This window comes from Carlito syrichta, unplaced genomic scaffold (genome assembly GCF_000164805.1).
Source record: "Carlito syrichta isolate Samal-C Ts95f unplaced genomic scaffold, Tarsius_syrichta-2.0.1 Scaffold308355, whole genome shotgun sequence".
Taxonomy (NCBI): domain Eukaryota; kingdom Metazoa; phylum Chordata; class Mammalia; order Primates; family Tarsiidae; genus Carlito; species Carlito syrichta.
In genome coordinates, this window is record NW_007252451.1 from 566,950 (window position 1) to 588,444 (window position 21,495).

At 40.8% G+C, this 21,495-nt stretch overlaps 1 protein-coding gene across 1 annotated transcript in view; it reads right to left on the bottom strand.

The window, feature by feature from the left end:
- ADCY8 (adenylate cyclase 8) overlaps positions 1–21,495 on the bottom strand; it is a gene marked incomplete at its 5' end in the record, with an annotated part of 226,442 nt that overhangs the window by 70,242 nt on the left and 134,705 nt on the right. Inside the window, one exon of the mRNA XM_008065444.2 lies at positions 13,396–13,496. Coding sequence (XP_008063635.2) covers positions 13,396–13,496 — 101 coding nt within the window. The remainder of the gene's footprint in view (positions 1–13,395; positions 13,497–21,495) is intronic.

Below are 21,495 nucleotides of genomic sequence, written 5' to 3' on the forward strand. Positions count from 1 at the left end.
GAGATGAGGTCTCGCTGCCCAGGCGGGTCTCGAACCTGCGGGCTCAGGCAATCCACTCCTCTCAGCCTTCCAAAGGTGCGGGATTACAGGCTGAGCCACCGAGCCCGGCTTGGGGTCACTGTTTATGCACAGTTCAGACACTTGTCTTCTCCCCCTCTTAGATTCACTGGTTTGAAAGAGAGGCCAGAGCCACGATATGCTCTATGGAAGGAGACCTGGTCATCTCTTCTCTTTGGCCAGGCCATTTCTCTTTTGAAGCAAGGAAGCACAGGGCATCTTAACCCCAGCTCTGGGCACAGGTGGCACCTTCTCAGGTCTGCTTCACTCATCTTTGACACTGCCGGGTATGCCTTGTTTGGTTTTTCCCAGCACCATTGTGGTGAGATCTCACCCTGGAGTTGAAAGGTGGAGTCCAGAAGAGGAAGATGCCACAGATTCAAGATGGAGGCCTTGGGGTCTCTTGACTTGAGTCACATTGTATATGCCAGCCTCTATCATAGCTTTGCCTCTGTGAATTAGGCATTTATTTGGAAATGTCTAGAAGCGATGCTTTATTGTCCATTTAGGTATTAGCCTTTGTGTGTGCTCTCCGGGGGATGCAGGGTCACCAGGGTAGGCTGGGGGGCTGTGTGGGAGGATTTGCACACGGAACTCACCTGAAACCCTGACACAGTTTTAAAGGACTTCCTTCTGGGTTTGCTGAAAAAAGGGAAAGGGAAGTGAATGGTAGGCAAGGAGGTCGCGTGGCAAGATCGAAGTCTTGCACATTTGCACCCGTGGTTCCAAAACATAACGAGGAGCGCAGCCTGGGGCAAGGTAGGCGACTCGTCTGAGATTCGTTTTTCAATCCATAAAACTGGGATCTTCAAGTCTGCCTTTTATTATTTTATTTTATTTTATTTTATTTTTTGAGTTGGAGTCTCACTCTGTCGCCCAGACTGGAGTGCAGTGGCCGCTCCCGGCCACCACAACCTCGACCTGCTGGGCTCCGGCAGTCTTTCCACCTCAGCCTTCCGAGTAACCGGAATTACAGGTACGCGCTACCATGCCCGGCTGAGTTTTTGATTTATTGTAGAGATGAGGTCTCGCCAAGTTGCCCGGGCGGGTCTCGAACCCGCGGGCTCAGGCAATCCATTCACCTCAGCCTCCCAAAAGCGCAGGATTACAGGCTGAGCCACCGAGCCCGGTTAAGTCTGCCTTTTAAAGGGGGCTCTGGTGGTGGCCGTGAGCATGTCACTGCCCTCTAGCCTGGGCGACAGAGTGAGACTCCAACTCCAAAATGAAAATAAAATAAAATAAAATAAAGGGGGCTCCAAGGTTCAATAGAGTGATAAAGTGGTATAATAAGAACTAAAAAGTTCTCTTTCTCTATTCATGATGAAATTTAGGAAACTAAAGGCACTTTAAATATCTATGGGAAGAGTATCGATTACAAGACAGGACTTGCAAGCAAAGGTATTGGCATTGCATATAGATTCCTCTAGAAATCTCTGCAGCAGCTTCTCAGTGCTCATTTCTGCCTTTACACAGAAACGTTATAACATCAGATTGCAAAATTTGTCTAATTATAGAGCTACGCAGGCATCCAGGGGTTTGGAATTTGCTTTTGCATTGTTGGTGCACGTCAGAGGCAAGGAAACCTTTCATTTCTGAAATCGAGTCCCAAAAAGAATGACAAGGGATTTGCAAACAGCTCTATTCAAACCATCTCTAGACGTTAAATTCTAATTACTCTCGGCAGTCTGTCTTTAAGATGGGGTTTGTGTTGATACCATGGTTTGACATTTTCTGGGAAGGCAGGGATGGGTGGCGGTGAGTGAAGAGCCTACAGCAGCTCATGGGACGATAGGAGACTGAAATTCAGATTATGCCAAAAGAGGGCATGTGCATGATGCCTTAGAAACGGCAAAGAGCCTGTGAGTGCAACAGTGCGTGTGATCCTGGCAGCAATTCTCCAGACAGGTAGTCTTAGCCCTTTCATGAGATGCAAATGCTGTGACCCCAAAATGGAATTTACCAAAAATGGATATGTTAATTTAATTCTTGCTGCAATCCTGGCAAATGGACAGTATTATTCCTATCTTACAGGTGAGAAAACAGAGGCTTCAGGGAGATTAAACACATACATACAGCTAGTAAGATGCACAGAAAATATTAAGACCCAGTGCCTCTTTCTTTCTTTTCCTTCCTTCCCTTTTTCCTTCCTTCCTTCCCTCCCTTCCTTCCCCTCCCTCCATCTCTTGCTCATTTTTTCTCTTTCTCCTTCCCCCCCTCCACCTTTCCTTCCCTCCCTATCTCTCTTTCTGTCTCTTCGTCTCTCTCTATTTCTTTCTCCATGCACGTAGACTAGATATATTGTCCCGTAACCACAAATGTATTTTCTAGTCTTCAGTTTACCCCTCTTGGAGAGGAACATCTGTGTGCATGTGAAAATTAAAGGAAAGAACTCAGGAAGCACTGACTTCCTTTACCAGGCAGGGTCCATTAATGTTTTCTTTGAGGGCTGGGAATTAGCAGTGGTCATATGAGTAGAGGTGGCCACATCTGCCAAAAAATTCATGACAGAAGAAATGCGAGTGAAAGGCACTCACCATCTGTTTAGTTGCAAAGCGTCAATCAGAAACAAAAGAAATTGGAAAAGGAACAAGCACATATTAAAGAAAGCTTTTGCTGTGTCTGGAGCAAACGGGCCACTCAATTCCCATTGCATGTGGATTGTCTGGTCAGAGTTCAGCTTTGAAGTTTCTTTCATTGTCAGGTTTCCTCTCTTCACTAAGTAAGTGAAGTTGTGGTGTTGGCTGTCTTTCAGTTCGAATCCTAGAATTAGAGACTCCTTATGACCGGCTACTGGATGAGGTTCCAGGTCTTTTCCCCCTGAACTCAAGGCTGGCTCACCGTCCCCCTGCCCCAAACCCCTGGTCACACCACCTGGGAAGGGAGCCTGCCCGGCCAGCTGGGAAGTGTGAGGCTAGCTTTCCAAACTGGACAATGATCCCTTCTCCTGTTTGGTGCCAAGTCAGACCCTCAGGGTCATCCTGATTTTCTCCCCCTCGTCCCCACTTCCGGTCAGTCACCGGCAACTGGCAACTCTCTGCTGTAAATAGCCTGGAAATTCTTCTTCTCCGCCCACCCCACTGCTACTCTCTTGTCCCTGTTACTTCTTGCCTGAACTTTTGCAATTGTCTCCCCACTGGTCTGCCCGACTCCAGATCTCACTCCCTCCAATCCACGTCCAGAGTGCTCCTTCTAAACACGAATCTGATCACATCATCTCTTTGATGAAAATGCTTCAATAATTTCTCCTCTGCCAACCAGTCAGCACTCCTCAACAAGGCTCACAGCCTTTCTCCTCTGGAATGATCCATTTCCAGTCCCTCCTTTCCCCAACCCTTCTCAGTCCTCTTCCATGACCCCACGAGCTCCTTCAAGGAGGCAGGTGAATGGTCACTGTTCCCTCCTCTAGGAAGCCTGCCCTGATCCCTTTGCCTCGTTACTACTCCTATACAGCCAATCCCACCTGACACTTGCCCTGTCACAATAGTCATTGCCCTATATTACAGCTGTTCAGCGCAACTGGTCAGGGATTCTGTAGACTGTCCTTCAATTGAGATTCGTCTGATGTTTTCCTCATGATTAGATTATGGGTTTGGGAAAGGAAGACCCCAGAGACTACGTGCCATCTTATAAGACTCCATCAACATGACTTATCGCTACTGATATTAACTTTTGTCACCCGGCTGAGATAGTGTTTATCAGGTTTTTCCATTTTGCCCCCTGTCTCTGGGAGGAAGCCACTTCTAGGACAGCTTATGCTTATGAGTGGGGAGTTAAATGTCACCTTTGGCTTTTATCCACACTAGACTGTAAGCTTCATGGTGGCAGGGGCGCTGACTATATATTTTTCACTGCCCAGCAAAAACAGACACATAAGATGCTCAAAAGATGTTTGTTGCCAGTGCCAACATGCTCCAGGAGTCGGAGGGAGCATACAACAGATATGATGATGGCCTTCTTGGCTTTCACATTCCCAGGTTTGGATGGTTCTGATAAGACCCCGCCGACACAGCTCACCACGCTGAGATCTCTTTTCCTGGAACCCTAGTCCTCATAGGCTCTTGGGTAGTCAAAATCAGTCTTCTCTTCCAGTGCTCTCTGGTACCCTCCCGATTTATTCCTTTCATAGAACATACATATCTACATACATAGCATAGACATATCTGTACGTGTAGCATAGACATATCTGCATTTAGTATCTAGATTCATTGCATAAAAGTAGCTGCAAAATAGCATATGCACCTAGACAGATACATACATACATACATAAGCATATATATAATTTCTTTGTCTCATTCTACCAAATTATAAGGTCCAAGAGAGGAGGTTTTTTTTTGGTTTGTTTGCCTTTTTGCCTTTTTCGAGTTGGAGGGTCTCACTCTGTCACCCAGGTTAGAGTGCAGGGACACGCTTGAGGTTTGCTATAGCTTCAACCTCCTGGGCTCAATCGATCCTCCCACCTCAGCCTCCTGAGTAGCTGGGACTACAGGGCTGAGTCACCAGTCTTGGCTGTTTTATAATTTTGTGGAGATGAGGTGTCCCTGTTGCCTAGGATGGTCTCAAACTCCTAGACTCAAGCAATCCTCCCGCCTTGGCCTCCCTGAGTGTTGGGATTACAGAGGTGAGCCACCACACCGGGCTGTCTTTTTTTCTTTAGAGATGTATTCCCAGTGTCTAGACAGGTCTGTACATCATAAGCATTCAGTGGCTATTGTTGTAAAGATTCCTAGCCCCATTTGGCAGAATTACTTAGGCCTCTCCTCATCCCAAAGAACTATTTAAAAATTGTAAAATGAAGCATAAAAAAGAAAATCAAACAAAAATCTGGCTTAATTAGTTATTATAAGTGTCTACCTTTGTAACAACCACCCAATTTCTGAAACAGAATTTTGCAGAGTACACTGAAAGCCTATTCATGACCCCTGGGCCAATCACAATTTTCTTTCCCATTCCCAATTTATCACTTTTTTTCCCCCTCTATAATGTTATCATCCACGTATAGACGCTATAGTTTGGTCTCACCCATTTTTTAAAAATTAAATTGAATTTGTCTTTCAAATCTTAAAATCTATAAATTCTTTTTATCCTTTTATTTTCCATACAATTTATTTATTGTAGACTATGTACCTTTGATCCACCGCATGTCCGGCTGTCTAGATTTTGCTGGTGTGTACTGTTCAATATTTGCTGTCCACTAAAATTCCTGCAAATTGGAAGCTGGATTCGAAGACCTGGTCAAACTTAAGCTTGATCTCTTTGGTAAGTAGTATCGTGCTCTTCCCTCAGGGAGTATGGTTGTCTCTCTTTTTTGTGCTGATAGCATCAATTTATCGGAGATTGGAATATGGTGATATTTTAATTTTACCATCTCTTTAAAATTTATTAGCTGAAATATTTTTATATTTCCCCTGACTTACTAGTTGGTTATCTTGTGGTGGAGTTCATACAGGGAAGATGGAAAGAATACTTGTTTCTCTCACTTTTTCACCAGTTTTCAACACAATCCGTCAGTCCTCTATTATCCACCAAAGATTACCAACCTAAAAATATCATTATGAACTCATGAAGTTAAATATAATTGCAGGGCTTTGATTAATTTTTTTTTTTTTGAGTTGTAGTCACACTCTCACCCAGGCTGGTGTGTAATGGCATGTTCAAGGCTACTGCAAACCTCGACTTGTTGGGCTCAGATGATCTTTATGCCTCAGCCTTCCAAATAGCAGGAACTATAGGTATGCACCACCATGCCTGGCTAATTTTCTTATTTATAGTAGAGATGAAGTCTCGCCAAGTTGCCCAGGCTCGTCTCAAACCAATGGGCTCAGGCAATCCTCTTGCCTCTGCCTCCCAAAGTGCTGGAATTACAAGCATCAACCACTGTGCCTAAGTGATGAAATGTTTTAATAATTATTATCACTGAAGCTCAAATTATTCCATCTTTGAACAGAGGGTGCTTCTTTAATGTGGCTTCTGAGTCCTCTGACGTGTGTCTAATATTGTTTGATGGCTTCCTTGTTTTCTTATAGGATAAGACAATCCAGGTTCATCTTGTGCATTACTGCTCTGAGCCTAACATCAGCCATATATTCAAATTAAAAAAAAATAACAGACATGTTACTTCGAGATCCCAATCTGACTCCTAGGTAGGCTCATAGATACTGAGATAGACATTCCTTCTAGATCTTCCCATAGTTGTATCTCCAGTCCAGGATACCACCTCCCACTTAGTTGCTATGTCTCTTCGGGCTCCTTTTGCTGTGACAGTTTCTCAGACTTCCCTTGTTTTAAATGACCTTGACAGTTAGAGGAATACTGCTCTGGTGTTTTATAGATGGTCCTCCAACCAAGATTTGTCTGATGTTTTCTTCATGAGTAGATTATGGGTTTAGGGTAGGAAGACTAGGGATTATGTACCCTTCTTATCAACATGGCTTATCACTCCTGATATTAATTTTTATCACCTGGCTGTGGTAGTCTTTGTCAGGTTTTTCCCTATTTTGTCCCTAGTCCATTCTGTACTCAGGAAAGAAGTCTCTTTTAGGATGGCCTTCACGTAAAGAGTGAGCGTTAAGCTTCACCTCATTGGAGATGCATTATCTACATAAGACATTGAGATGTTTTCTGTATGGAAGATACATCAATAATTTATTTATTTTAGTATGGACTTGTAGATATTTATTGCATATTTTGGATTATAATCCAATGCTACTCTATTTATTTTGTTGCTCAATTTGTTCTAGCCTTGACTCTTGGAGGCCTTTTCAGTTGGCTCCTGGCTCCTATGTCTCTTTGCTGTATTCTCCTTTGTGTGTGTGTGTGTGTGTGTGTGTGTGTGTGTGTGTGTGTGTGTGTGTGTGTGTGTGTGTGTTTTAGCACATTCTTATTTTCTGGCCCTACACAATATCCCTGACTCATCTTCAGCATAACAGAAGTGCTAATATATATTATTATATAATATTATATATATAAAATGTATATATACTTTATATATATATATACACACACACACATTTTTAAGAGATGTCATCTATGTATTACTTTCTGAAGTACTTTTTCTGATGATAATCACTTTGAGCACCTCTTGAAATTGCACAGGTCAAATGTGACTTGTATTCATCTTTGTTATTGGTATATATTTTTCCCTTCTTAAAATGTGTATACATTTTTTTGGCACCCTCTGTATATAGGGGTTTCAAGTTGTTAACGCATACCTCATGGAACATACCCTTTTTTGTATTTATGGTTTATGAGGGATACTGGCCTGTAGTTTTCCTTTATTTCAATGTCTTTCCTGGGTTCGGTATTAGGGTAATGATGGCCTGAAAAAATGAATTAGGAACCGCTCTCTCTCCTTCTATTTTCTGGAAGAGGTTGTAGAGAATTTGGATTATTTTTCCTTTAAATATTTATGGAATTCGCTAGTTAAATAATCTGGGTCTGGTGTTTTGTTTTTGCAAGTTTTTGAATTATTGATTCAATGTATGTAATAGATATAAGACCATTCAAATTATCTTTTCCTTCCATGAAGCTGGATAGTTTGTGTATTTCAGCAAAGTGGTCCATTTCTTCCCGGTTGCCAATTTGTGAACATAGATTTATTTGTAGTATTATTTTCTTAACATTTAAATGTCTATAGGATGAGCAGTAAAAACCTCTTTTTGTTTAAAGCAACAACATTTTATTGTTTTAGATAAACTAAGAATAAGAAAAAAATATTTAACTTCATTTATATTTTCTCTGATATTCTTCCTTTCTTTATGAAGAACCAAGTTTCTGATCTATATGATTTATTCTTCTGTTTGAAGAACTTCTTTTTTATGATTCTTGCAGGGAAAGTCTGTTAAAAATGCAGTTTTTGTTTTTCTAAGAAAGTCTTTATTTTTCCCTAATGTAGGAAAGATATTGAATTCTAGGTTTATGACTTCAATTAATTAATTTATCTAAAAGATATGGGGTACAATTCAGGTTAGGTAAACAAATGTTCATTATGCAGATACCCTTGTTGATGAGGTGTTCTCCCCCTCCCTCCCCTGGCAGTTTCCCTCAACTGCCAATCCCACCCCATCCCCTGACAGTTTCCCGCCACTGCCAATCCCTTTCTTATAGTATTATGATAATTGCTCAAGGTCGACCCAAGGAGGCTTTACTTTCAACACTTTAAATATTTGACTCCACTCTCTTTTTGCTTCCATGGTTTCTGACAAAAAGTATGATATAATTCTTACCTTTATTAATTTATAGATAAGGTGGCATCCTTCCCTCTTGTTTCTTTTAAGATTTTCCCTTTGTCTTTGCCTTTGAATATAATATATATATTCTAAAATGCTTATCCTGTTTGCTTATTTAACCAAAGTGTTTAACTTCTCAGGTTCTGTGGTTTGGTGTCAGTCATTAACTTTGAAAAATTCTCAAATATTACTTCAAATGCTTCTTTTGCTTAGTTCTCTTTTCTTCTCCTGGCAATTTGATTGTGCATTTGCTTCTTCTTTTGAAATCACCCCAGTGTTCTTGGATGTTTTTCCTTTTCCTCTGTTCCACCTTCACCCATTTTTCTGTTTGCATTTCAGTTTTGAAAGTTTCTATCACCCTATCTTAAAACTTGTGATTTCCATGGGCTTGCTGAGCCTACTGGTGAGATTATTGCAGGCAGTTATTATTTCTATTATAGCATTTTTTCCTTTTCTTCTTTTAGAGACAGGGTCTCACTCTGTTGCCCAGGCTGGTCTTGAACTCCTGGACTCCAGTGATACTACTGCCTCAGCCTCCCAAGCAGCTGAAATTACAGCACGGGTGCGTGCCACTGCACCTGGCAGTCTGTTACAGTGCGTTGAATTTTAGCATTTCTTTTTATTTCCTTTTGATTCTTAGAGTGTCCATCTGTTTGTAATGCCCATTTCTCCTGGCATGCTGTCTACTTCTTCTATTAGAACCATTAATGTATTAGGAATAGTTATTTAAAATTCCCTGTCTGATAATTTCAACATCTGTGTTATGTCTGAATTCGATTCTGAAAATTGTTTTGTCTCTTCTTTTCTCTTGATGTGCTTTGTAATTTTCTGTTGCAAACTAAGCATATCAGGTAATAGACCTTTACTGTGAGGATTTATGTTAATCTGGCCTGAAGTTGGGCTGTGCTGCTGAATGTTACCTGCAGCTCTATGTTACAGAGGTTTCAAGTTTTCCTAGTGTCTCTGTTTCTCCCTTTCACTTGGGCTCCTCTAAGTACTCTTTTTCAGAAAGAGTCTGGAGTCCTTTCAACTGTTACTGAAATGATTAGTGGAGTGGATTCTTGTTGGTGTGTGGTTAGGAGGCTCTGACAATCCTTTTTCATTTTCTTTTTGACTTAAAAATGTTCTTTCTTTCAGCTTCTGTCTTTCTTAAGTCATTATTTGCTGTGCCTATGTGCTGTATATTCCCTTTTTGAAAGTTTTTTTCCCCCTGAACTATATCTTTTTTATTTTAAAGATGTGGGTACAATTCAGGTTTAGGTATACAAATGGTCATTGTACAGGTAAAGTTTGGGCCTCACTTTGGCCGCCACTTCACCTGGTTTGAGATCAGTTACCCTTGTTGATGAGGTGTGTCCCCCCTGAAATAGATCTTTATTTTATTTCTATTTCTTCCTGAGCTCTTTTGCCAAATTTGTCAGTTTTTCGAATTTTGATTCAGGTTGTTATTTCATGCTTAAGTAGCATAAAGTGTTTCTGCTCCTTTTGAAAGAGCAGGTTAAAGTTTTGGTAAACTTTGTGAGCGTATCTTTTTGGAGTGCTTTCAAATATATTGATGGCAACCCCATCAACATATTTTGTTGCTCATTTGTGTGAAAAAACACTTTCCTGCACTTTTAGAAAGGGTGTAGTACAGGATAGTTTATTTTTTAACTTTCCAGAGCTTTCTCTGGTTATTTTTGTGCAGTCATTCAAAAACATGATACCCAGATTCCCTTCCCAGTTCTACCTAAACCTTCTCTTCTTCTCTGCAGCCCTTACTGTAAGTAATTTTGATTTCTCTCACACAGTTCCTTTCAGGGTTCCATCCTGGGAGGGAGATTTGGACCTTTGGTTTTGGAAGTTCATAGTGTCCTGATGGATTCGGTTCTTCAGGCCTTACAACTGCTGTTGGATCGGGCAAACTCCTTCCCACTTTCAGTTGCTTTCTCACTTTGGCCCACAGCACTTCCCAGTGAAAATCTGTTGGCTATATTGATGTTTTGTTTCCAGGTGTGACAGATGCCCGGTACTTCTATTTTCTCCCACACAGATGCTGATTTCACACAAATCTTGGGGCTATTGGGAGGTTATCACTACCCATTTTCATTTTGGAATTTATGGGGCTACCACGTCACCTATTTTTGTCATAAGCATAGTCCATGTGGATTTTGGTTTTGCTGTCTAGTGGGTCAGATATGTGGGAATTCAGAGAAATTCAGAAATAGGCCACATCTAATGTCCCTAGCTAATCAAGAGAAGGTTAAGCATTGCTATTCCCTAATTGTTAACTTGAACAATCTTTCTTCTACATCATTGTGCTATAACTTTCCTAAAATTCTTCAGGGACTCCTCCCTATCCCCAGGATCAGTTCCAAAGTTATTAACATAGTAGTGGACATTGAGCTTCTGCTAGCTCACCTCTTTTCCAGCCATAGTGCCCATCACCTCATGCACGAATCCTTTGCTGTAACTCTCCCATTTATTCACTATACTTTTTTCTTTTTTTTTGGAGTTGGAGTCTCACTCCGTCTCCCAGGCTGTAGTGCAGCAGGACCCTCATGGCCACCCCAGCGCTGACCTGCTGGGCTCCAGTGATCCTTGTGCCTTAGCCTTCCAAGTAGCTGAAACTACAGGTGTGCGCTACCAAGCCTGGCTAATTTTTTAATTTATTGTAGAGACGAGGTCTCACCAAGTTACGCAGGCTGGTCTCGAACCAGTGGGCTCAGGCAATACCCTCGCCTTGGCCTCCCAAAGTGCTGAGATGACAGGCTGGGCCACCGAGCCTGGCCTTTACTCACTATTCTACAAACACAAGATCTTTCACACCTGTGCTGTTTTCTAAATGAAAATACTCCTCCAAATTTTTCCTTCATTCTATTCAACTCAAAATTACACTTTTTCTGAAAATGTTTCTTTGAGCCCCTTAGAATGAATCATTGATTTTGATGCAAAGTAATTAAATAGTTAAAATCACAGACTCTGTCTCTGGGTTCAAATCTCAGCTCAGATGTTATATAGACGTGACCGGGGATAAATCCTTATTTACTTAATGGGAATTAGAATGCTGCCTCACTTGTTGGTTATTTTTAAGGCTTTTTTTTTTTGAGTTGGAATCTCACCCTGTTGCCCAGACTGGAGTGCAGTGGCAGCTCCCGGCCACTGCAGTCTCAATCTGCTGGGCTCTGGCGATCCTTTCGCCTCAGCCTTCCAAGTAGCTGGAACTACAGGCGCGTGCTACCACGCCCAGCTAATTTTTGATTTATTGTAGAGATGAGGTCTTGCCAAGTTGCCCAGGCAGGTCTCGAACCTGCGGACTCAGGCAATCCACTCACCTCAGCCTCCCAAGGTGCGGGATTACAGGCTTTTTAAAGAGGTAATCCATGCCAAGGATTTAGTACTTTTCTGGCATGTAATAAGTGCTTCGGTAATTGAAAGCCATTGGTTTTTTTTAAATTGCAAGTTAATATTATTCAATTAAAGACTTAAAATCTAACATCCACTGTTAACTATACTTCAACTCAATCTTTTCTTTTGTATTTTTTTTTTGTTTTGAAGTTGTGGGGTGCAAGTCCCCACAAGGATTGCATACATAAGTGGTTTAGGTACAGATGAAGTTTTAGATCTCTCATTGGACCTTAATTTGCCTGGATTAGGATCAGGTACCCTTATTGATATCATGTGCCCCTCCCCCACAGTGTCCTCTTACTGCCAATCCCTTTTTTGTAGTATTATGACAGGTGTTCATGGTCCACTTATGAGTGAGAACACGTGGTACTCAGATCTTTGTTTCTGTGATAGATCACTGAGTATGATAGACACCAAATCTAACCAAGTTGCTGCAAAGTCCATAATTTTGTCCTTCTTTATGGCTGTGTGATATTCCACTGTGCATATGGACCACTTTTAAAAATCCAGTCCAGTTTCGATGGGCAGCCCCATGTTTCTGCTATTGTGAAGAGTGCTGCAATAAACATGTGTGTGCAGGTATCTTTTTTGTAGAATGATTTGAGTTCCTCCAGGTATATTACCAGAAGGGGGATTACTCAGTCATACGGAATGTCAATTTTTAGTTTCTTTTAGAAATTGCCACACTGTTGAATTAGTTTGCACTCCCGCCAACAGCGTAGATGCGTTCCCTTCTCTCCGCATCCTCACCAGCATCTGTGGTTTTTTGTTTTATTAATGATGTTAATGTCCTTGTCTCCCAATAAATGATGTTTTAGAAGGTACAGACCTCCTTTTGCAAAATTATCCCATCCTTAGGGACTAACAAATGGCTTTGCCTAAATTAAATATTTAAAAGTTTAATGTTATTTTTAGCCATGTGAAAGGAGAAAACTCATGGTAAATTTAGGAACTCATGGCAAATGTAGTGGAGAAAAGAGGCAGGAGGGAGCTTACAGTGGTGGAGAGACGAAAAATTATGGCTATTAGACTAATCCAGAACTAGGTTCGAATCCTGGCTATGGCACCTATAGCCTGGACATTATGAGTATGTGTTTAATTGGGTATTAAAAACCTAGGCTGGACAGTTAGACTTCCTTGGCTGGATCCAAGCTGTAACATCTTTCAACTGTGAGACCTTGGGCAACTTACTTCAAACACTCTAAACCTCGGCTTCTTCCCTTTAATATGGGGATAATCACAGCACCTACCTCGTAGGACTCCCATGGCAATTTCAGGAATTTTTGTAGCTAAAATATTTGAAACAGTGATTGACCAAGGTAAGGTATTTACACTATTACTAAAATACCAATTTTGCTGATCCAGAAAGCTATGATTCTGTATATATGAACACCTCCTACTAACAAATGAACAAGTGATTGAGGCTCTTAGACTTACTTTCTGTGTTCATGGATATAATGTCAAATAAGAGTGGGGCCTATTTTAATTTTGGTTGTAGTTTTTATTAAGATTGGGAAAAAAGACTCTTGCCTTGACCGAGCAGTGAAATTATCATGCAGAGTAAAACATTCAGAATGGATATGAATATTGGCAAACATTTTGGTATGGGTCCTGGACTCAGTTATTTTAAGTCCTGATCCCTTGAAAAGTCAGCTGGTTGGCTCCAGGTGAGGGGCCATTGTCTCACAAAACATTTCACCGTATAAGTGAACTCTTTCATATTTACCTTGAAGACGGAAGCAAACTTTGTATTGCCGTGATAAATAGAAGAACGATAAATGCACAGACCAAGTTCGACTTGAACACTTCATCCCTCATTTGAGAATACTGTAATTTAAAAAAAGGGAGAATGAATTAATTAGTAGCAGAGTTGGGCTTTTGGAAGTACTAACTTTTGGCAGTTTTGAGGGTTGAGAGAAACATCAAGAAAAACAGGTCAATCAGATTTTAAAAAAAAAAACATTAAGAGGAATCTGTATCTTAATAAAACCTTCAAAGAGTGTTATTGTCATCTCTCCTGCCAACCGTCCAGTGACAGCCCAGGAGTAAATCCCATGGAGAGGGCAGGATTTTGCTCCAGCTTATCCAGTCCCTCCCCTCCCTCTGCACTGACATCATTTTCACAGAACAGAGGAGCACACATCCATACGTGCAGCAGATCAAATATACATTGACTTTCTTCATGAGTAAACTTAAGTCATTTAAGGATCTTGCTGTTTCTTGTTAGGCTTGGGAACACCGGGGAGTGTTTTTACCAAGGAGTCTTTCTGACTTTCTTTTAAAAATAAAAAAAAGACTGAAAATAAATTCACAGAATCTTCAAATAGAAAGTAGCCTTAAGAGATCTCAGCAAGTGTAGCCCTTTCGTTTCACAGAAGAGAAACCAAGACTGATAGACCAATATGCTTGATGCCCTTCTATGTCTGCTCAAGACAGCCCTGGGGAATGATGGTAACTTTATTTTGATTATCCAGAGTATGCAGTAATTTCATTGTCCAGCTTTAAAAGCTTCTAGAAGGTCAGCACTGAATGTGTATTTGCCTTACTTCTGCCTAGTCTCTCAAACCATCTTGAAGTCATTAAGCTGAGAAATATTCTACTTTTTTCAGAAAGAGGGAGGGTTTTTAGAACTGAACAAGAACTTAGAAACAGTTTAAACCAAGCGCCTCATTTTACTTTAATGCCAGGGAGGCCTAGTAACTTGCTTTGATCACAGAGCATGCAGGTCATTTTGAGGTGGGAGAGGGGCACAGAAGCTGAGCGTCCCTTTGAAACTTTGTAATCCTTGCTTTGAATTTCACAGTGACTTTGTACAAGAAGCTGACAAGGAGAGCTCTCACAATATCTTAGGCTGTATACCTACAATACCAAGACAAGGTTTCAGCCAGGTCAGTGAAAGAACAAAACTAGCCCAGTGTGTTGTTGGTATGTTGTTTGCAATCAACAGTTACATAATTTTTATTCTCTTGTTGACTTCTTGGTGTGGTCTGGGATTCAGATTCACACTTACTGCTGAATGTCATGGTTAAGGTTGGGGCAATAAGCTAGCTAGTGAGCTCCGTAGGTGAAGGACAATGGTGCTTAGAGACTGCACGTGTATTGCTTTTGTAGGGAAGTGCTTTTGTCCCCCTCTCCAGTATTGAAGTCACTGTCCACTCGCTGACAACCTGCCTGAAATCTGGAAGAGAGCCAGGAACATGGCTCTGAAGAATCACTACAAGCCATCCTTACTCCTGATAAAACCACAGAAAACCCATGCTATTCACGTTTCCAAGAGCGCTGCCTAGGAACAGGGCACAATCAAAGCGGCCCACACATGCCAGCTTGAAAATAAATGAGTTGGCCACAAAGCAGTTAATTCAAAGCAAGATACATGTAATGTCTGAGTTCCTTCTAACAACCAATTACGCAAGATCAAATTCTTCTTTGTAGGCTGACTGAGTAATTTCCCCAAACCAGCTTGGTTATATAGATTTGATAACGGAATTTTAAAAGCAACAATGATAATTTTTAGGGTCGATAACTGTTCTCCTCCTCCTTCTCTTCTCCTTTTTTTCATTTTCTTCTTCATCTGTCATTATCCTTATCGTCATCACAGCATCTTGAAACTGTGATGGCCGTTGTCTTCCCAATTCAGATACCTTTTCCATAATATCCCTGATGTCTAATCAAATGTGTGTTGATAACCATCAGGTGACCTTTTCTACTTTGTTCAGGAAGCGGGTCTCTTTTCTCTGAGCCTAGGCAGGGCATCCTGGGGTTTTAAACACTGTCAGCTTGAGCACTCCTAATGCCTGAGCTTAGGAGATCACTCCTTTGCTGGCCCACAGTCACTATGAAAATGTCCTTTCCATTACTGGCCTGCAGTCACTATGACAATGTCCTTTCCAGCCAGGCTCGGTGGCTCAGCCTGTCATCCCGCACCTTTGGGAGGCTGAGGTGAGTGGATTGCCTGAGCCTGCGGGTTCGAGACCCGCCTGGGCAGCGAGACCTCATCTCTACAATCAATCAAAACATCAGCTGGGCGTGGTAGCGCCTGCCTGTAATTCCGGCTACTTGGAAGGCTGAGGCGGAAGGATCGCCGGAGCCCAGCAGGTCGAGGCTGCGGTGGCCGGAAGCGGCCACTGCCCTCCAGTTTGGGCGACAGAGTGAGACTCCAATTCAAAAGAAAAAAAAAAAAAGAAAAAAAAAAAAGAAAGAAAATGTCCTTTCCTATAGATCTCAAACCTGAGACTGGGTGACTCCTTACATGAATGTTTCTTGCCGATGACTTCAAAAGAAGTCACATAATCGTCTGTACAGGATAAACTTCATTAGGTTTTATAGTTTTTATTTTCTTCACAAGGCAACTTGGTTGGAAGCAAAGTAGGAAGACTTACTTTGCCTCTCGTTCTGTCAGCATTTTACTGTGAGCAAAGCCAATTTCTTTGAAGTTCACTTTTCTTGTCCATCAAATGGGAAGTAGAATACAATTCTTAGGTTTTGCAGTGCTAAAGCATTTTATTATTTTCATGCTTGAACTTTAATGCCTTGCACAGTCACATAAAAGAAGAACCTTATAATGTGTGTGAAACTGCTGTCAATCAAATAGCATATACAGGGATTCAGAATGGAGTGCATTGTTACTTTGGAAATGTAAGAACAGAACTATGAAAAGAAAATTCCTAATTGGCTCAGGATGATAGGGTACTGAGAATGAGTGGTGATTCATCACACTTCCTTTTGACTTGAGGTCTGAACACTCTGGCTCATAGCTATATTAAGTTTGTTGTATGTTTCTGCCTGCCAAAGTCAGAGACTCCTTGTCTCGTCCCTGCTCTGTCCTCACCTGGCCCTGCTTATCCTTGTGAGCATGAACAAATCAAGAGTGAGACTACTTGTGTTTGAATTTCAGCTCCAAACTTACAAGCTGTGTAGGCTTGGATACATTTACTAAGCCTTCTATGTCTCAGTTTCCTCATCTAGAAGTGGATATAATAATCAAATTTGTCTCATAAGGGATACTTAGAGAATGAAATGAGTAAATATATGCAAATTGCTTAGAGCAATGCCTTGCACATAATAATCCTATATATAAATGTTCCTGCTATTAATCAATTAGTTATACTTATTTAATTGCTATACTTTCACCTGCATGAAACTTGCCTTTTCAACCATAATGTTGCCTTCCACAATGCTGCCTTCCATTCCTCTGTACAGAATTGGGGACCTTAAAAGTGCTGTTATTTTAATATGGCTTACTATATTATAAAGGGTTCTTCTAAAGAGATTATGATCTCAGGTGGGGTCTTCTGATGTGGAAGAAGACCCTGCCCATATCCTTCCCTTGTTTGTAAAATATCCCCCACCACTGGGTGGAATTTTCAGCTTCTTCAGAATCTTTAGGAAAGGTGTTTTTGGAACTGACCTCTGAACACTTATAATTCACTGAGTCCTAGGTCAATGAGAGAATTTGGCAGTCATATATACATTTTTTTTTTTCAGATGAGAAACTTGGGGATCAGAGATGGGAAAGAGCTTATCATGATCAATTAGTTGGTTGGTGGCAACGGTTTAGACAACAAGCCACATCTCTGGACTGCAGTCAAGCGTTTGTTCTGTTTGACCACAGTCTATGGGCAGGAAATACCTGGGGCAGTACCTGAGCCAACTTGAAATGGGATTCATATCAATCAAAAGAGCATGCCACTTGGAAACAATTACAAGCACTTCCTTTAGGAACTTGGATTTGAATTTGGATTATTTTTCAATCTGCAAAGTTTTGGTTGATTCAGAGAAAGGTCAAAATCTAGGGCAACAGATTTGGATAATAATGACTAATACCTCGTGTGTGGCAGGTACTGTGCCACATGCTTTACATGGATGCTCTCATGTAACGATCACAGCAGCAATTTGAGAAAGATCTTGTTTACCATATCATCACTTTGTAGATAAAGAAACTGAGAATATGTACTGGTGGAGGTGGTGGGTACACTTAAATCCCAGCCTTCTTCACCTCTATACAATTCATCCATGTAAGAAAACCATGGGTACCCCCAACGCTACTGAGACAAAAATAAACACAAAAATTGGTAAAAAATAATAATAATAACTGAGAACTCAACCACACCTTCACAGATCGTAAATAGGGAATCCAAACAGTTTGGTTCTAAAGTGCAGGATCTCACTGACTGCTGCTACCTTGTCATTTTCAGGGTAAGGCCATCTTGTTCCTGGGTATATTTCAGTGATGTAATTCATGATGCAAAGAGAGTCAATGGGTTAAAAATTTGTGTCTATGTAAATCTTGCTTAGAATGAAAGTAAAGCACGATCTGGGCAAATAATGAGCTTTAGAAACACCCTATGAATTAGTTTAATAAAACAGCACTGTTGTATTTTCTTGATTGATGAATGAATCCTCAATGCAATGCAAAATAATAAAACTTTTTTTTTTAACCTTGATGGATGAATTGACAACCAAGTAGAAAACAAAAGACATTGTGAATTTTATTTTATTTTATTTTTAGTTGAAGTCTCACTCTGTTGCCCAGGCTGGAGTGCAGTGGCATGCTCACGGCCACCCTAGCATTGACCTGCTGGGCTCTGGCGATCCTTCGGCCTCAGCCTTCCAAATAGCCGGAACTACAGGTGTGGACTACCATGCCCGGCTAATTTTTGATTTATTGTAGAGACAAGGTCTCGCCGAGTTGCCCGGGCTGGTCTTGAACCCACGGGCTCAGGCCATCCACTTGCCTCGGTCTCCCAAAGTGCTGGGAGTTACAGGCTGAGCCACTGAGCCTGGCTTGTGAATTTTATTTAAATGCAACAGAGTAAGAGGAAATTCCCAATCTTCAAATAATTTTAAAAAATTATTTCAAAAATGAAAATTCCTATTTGATTTGATGAAATTGAAACTTGGAGTTTATTCCAAGAAAATGAGGCAGGAAGAACTTGGGTTCCACTTTGCTTGTGTATGGAAATGTTGACCCTAAATTCTCTTGAAAGGCATCTTGAGAAACAAAATCAGATCCTTGAGGTATATGGGTTCTTAGATCCATCACAAACAAGCCAGGAAACCCAAGTCTAATCATGTGGAAGAAAATTTATTACAGATTTTTTTATCCACTGAGCAACAATCAGAGAAATTTGCTTGCAGAGGTGATGAATAGAGCCTCCAATCTTCTGTTTCCATAGCTAAAGCAGTTCTGAAAGATCTTCCTAGTTGAGGGTGAGGAAAATCACCATGTTCTCCAAAATTCTCCGTTTGGAAATAAGCCAAAATGTACTGACATAAAGGTGTACATCTCTACAATTTGTAGAGGATTCATCTAACTAAAGCAATTATCTAGTTAATTGTCCAAGCTATAATTTTACTCTTTTTTATCTGAAATTGTGTGTGAGATTACCAAATCTCATAGGTAGAGTGGATTTCATTTGCCGTCTTGGTCTACCCCCTACTAGTGCCAATTTCACTCAGCGATACGCTCAGGTATGAGCTGTTTACTTCTGTCTGAATATCTCTAGAGTTGTGAGAAATGAACTCCTCACTTGGAAGCCCATTTCATGTTTGGATAAATTTCGTTTGAAGAAAGAGAATTTTCTAGCACATCTTTCATTAGTATAAATTAATATCTTTGTTAAATTAAAGAAGACTCTCACCCAGGATAATCTATTCATTTTGCACTAGCAGCTAAAGAAATTTAACCTCTGTTCTGCTGTTAAAATCATGCATTCTGTAGCATGGCAATGGCCTGGAGCATGCTTACATTAGGTCATTTGGATAAAAGGCATAGTGCAATAAGAGATGATTTTCCCTTGTTTTTTTAGTTTGGAAGCAACCGTCTTCTTTATCTCGGTCTCTACCTAATAACATCATTATCAGGAGAAAACCTATGAGTGACAGGTGGAATCTCTAACTGACATACATCTTTTCAAGTAAACTAACTTTTGAACAAAGGTGGATTTCATCATGTTTAGTTGACTCATGAAGAAACATGCTCACATGTATCAAAGATGTTGTGCTTCGGAAGTGTGAGACTGGGAGGAAACTTGCCAGGGATAACAGAAGACCTTTAATGGTAATATTTTTTTTTTGAGTTAGAGTCTCACTCTGTCGCCCAGACTGGAGTGCAGTGGCCGCTCCCGGCCACCGCAGCCTCGACCTGCTGGGCTCCGGCGATCCTTCTGCCTCAGCCTTCCAAGTAGCAGGAATTACAGGCATGTGCTACCATTGCCGGCTGATTTTTTTGATTTATTGTAGAGATGAGGTCTCGTTGCCCAGGTGGGTCTCGAACCCGTGGGCTCAGGCAATCCAGGTAATACATTTTCTAATGCTATGCTCTTCTTTGTTAGGGGATTAGGCTGACAAATGAGGATTCCAAGCAGAACTCTTATAAAGCTTCCAATACGATTCCACCATTCTTTCAGCTCATCCTCCCCCAGATCTATCATCCTTGGGAGGAAAGACTCTTTCCTCTTTCTCATCACCTAATTCCAGAGTCCAACATCTTAACCCATCAGAAAGTTCATTCATTTGTTTTGCCTTCTTTTCTTTGCCCCAGGTCCCCCTTTATTATTTTATTCTAGTCATTATGACTCCAATAGAAGTTGATGGGAAGAAAAAGGACTTTATGATGTAGACTTTATGATGAATTTTTCCTGAAAATTTTTAACCTTGATTTTCATTATAAAGGACAGAGAAAAACGAATAGACATTCTGAACACAGATAAGAACCAATTCTATTAAGCCAAAGAATTATCTAAAGATTTTCTTGTGTGGCAAATCCTTGTTTTAATGTGACTACTGACAGAAAAAAAGTAACACAAAATGAATGTTTGAAAATATTCAGCACAGAATTTGGTTCACAGTAAGAACTATTTATGATAGCTATTATTATTATAACATAAAACTGGCAGAATCTGATAGCTTATTTGCGTAAAAAATGAAGCTTGCCACTCTCAGTTTCATTTAATGTGCCTTTGGTCTTTTGAGGAGGTTATCTCTGGCTTAGCCTCTCTCTTACGTCATCTCCTCATGCAAATAACCCCTTGATTGCTTGAGCTAATTAGTCTTTTTCTGGACACAAAGCTCAGGGTGGTTCACAGAACCATCACTCCTACCCCCACTCCCCTAAGAGAAAAGATATTTCATGTGTTCACATGTTTATTTATTTGATTTTCACGTGTGCATGGATAGCTAAGGTGACACAGTTGCTTTTGTTTTAGTTTACCTTTATCAAGGTCCTGGGTGTAGCCAGGAACATGGGGTGGATTGCTTGAGGATGTGTACACCTATGTGTGTGGTACATGTGAGCACGTGTGTGTGTGTGTGTGTGAGGGTGTTGAACAGAGGATAAAATAAATGTCTATGGCTTAAACTTTGCTCTTTTTTTTTTTGCCTCCGAGTTATTTATCATATGCATTGCTGTCTTACCTCTCCCACGCACCCACTGGCTGCATCCTCAGTGAATTCCAAACTGTATGGAAAGTAGGCACTTACGACAAGCTCAGGAACTTTCAAGGTGTAATAGAAATGGTAGAACAACTTGAAAGGCACAGTGAACTCTGTCTGAGTTCCAGCTTTGCTGCCTTTACAAGTTTGGGCCTTGGAAAAGCTGTTCAAACTTTCTGAGACTCCCTCACCTGTCAAATGGCAGAACTAAGAACTCTACGAAAGGCTATTGTGATGATTAAATAAAATAAGATAATAAACATAAAATACGACAGGGTCAGATATGGGAGCAAGTGATGAAGACACATCAGCAGGTTCCTTGTCACACTGCCACCTCACCTGCAATTCATTGCAACCTCCAAGGCACTTAATAAGTAGTATCTGCAATTCACCT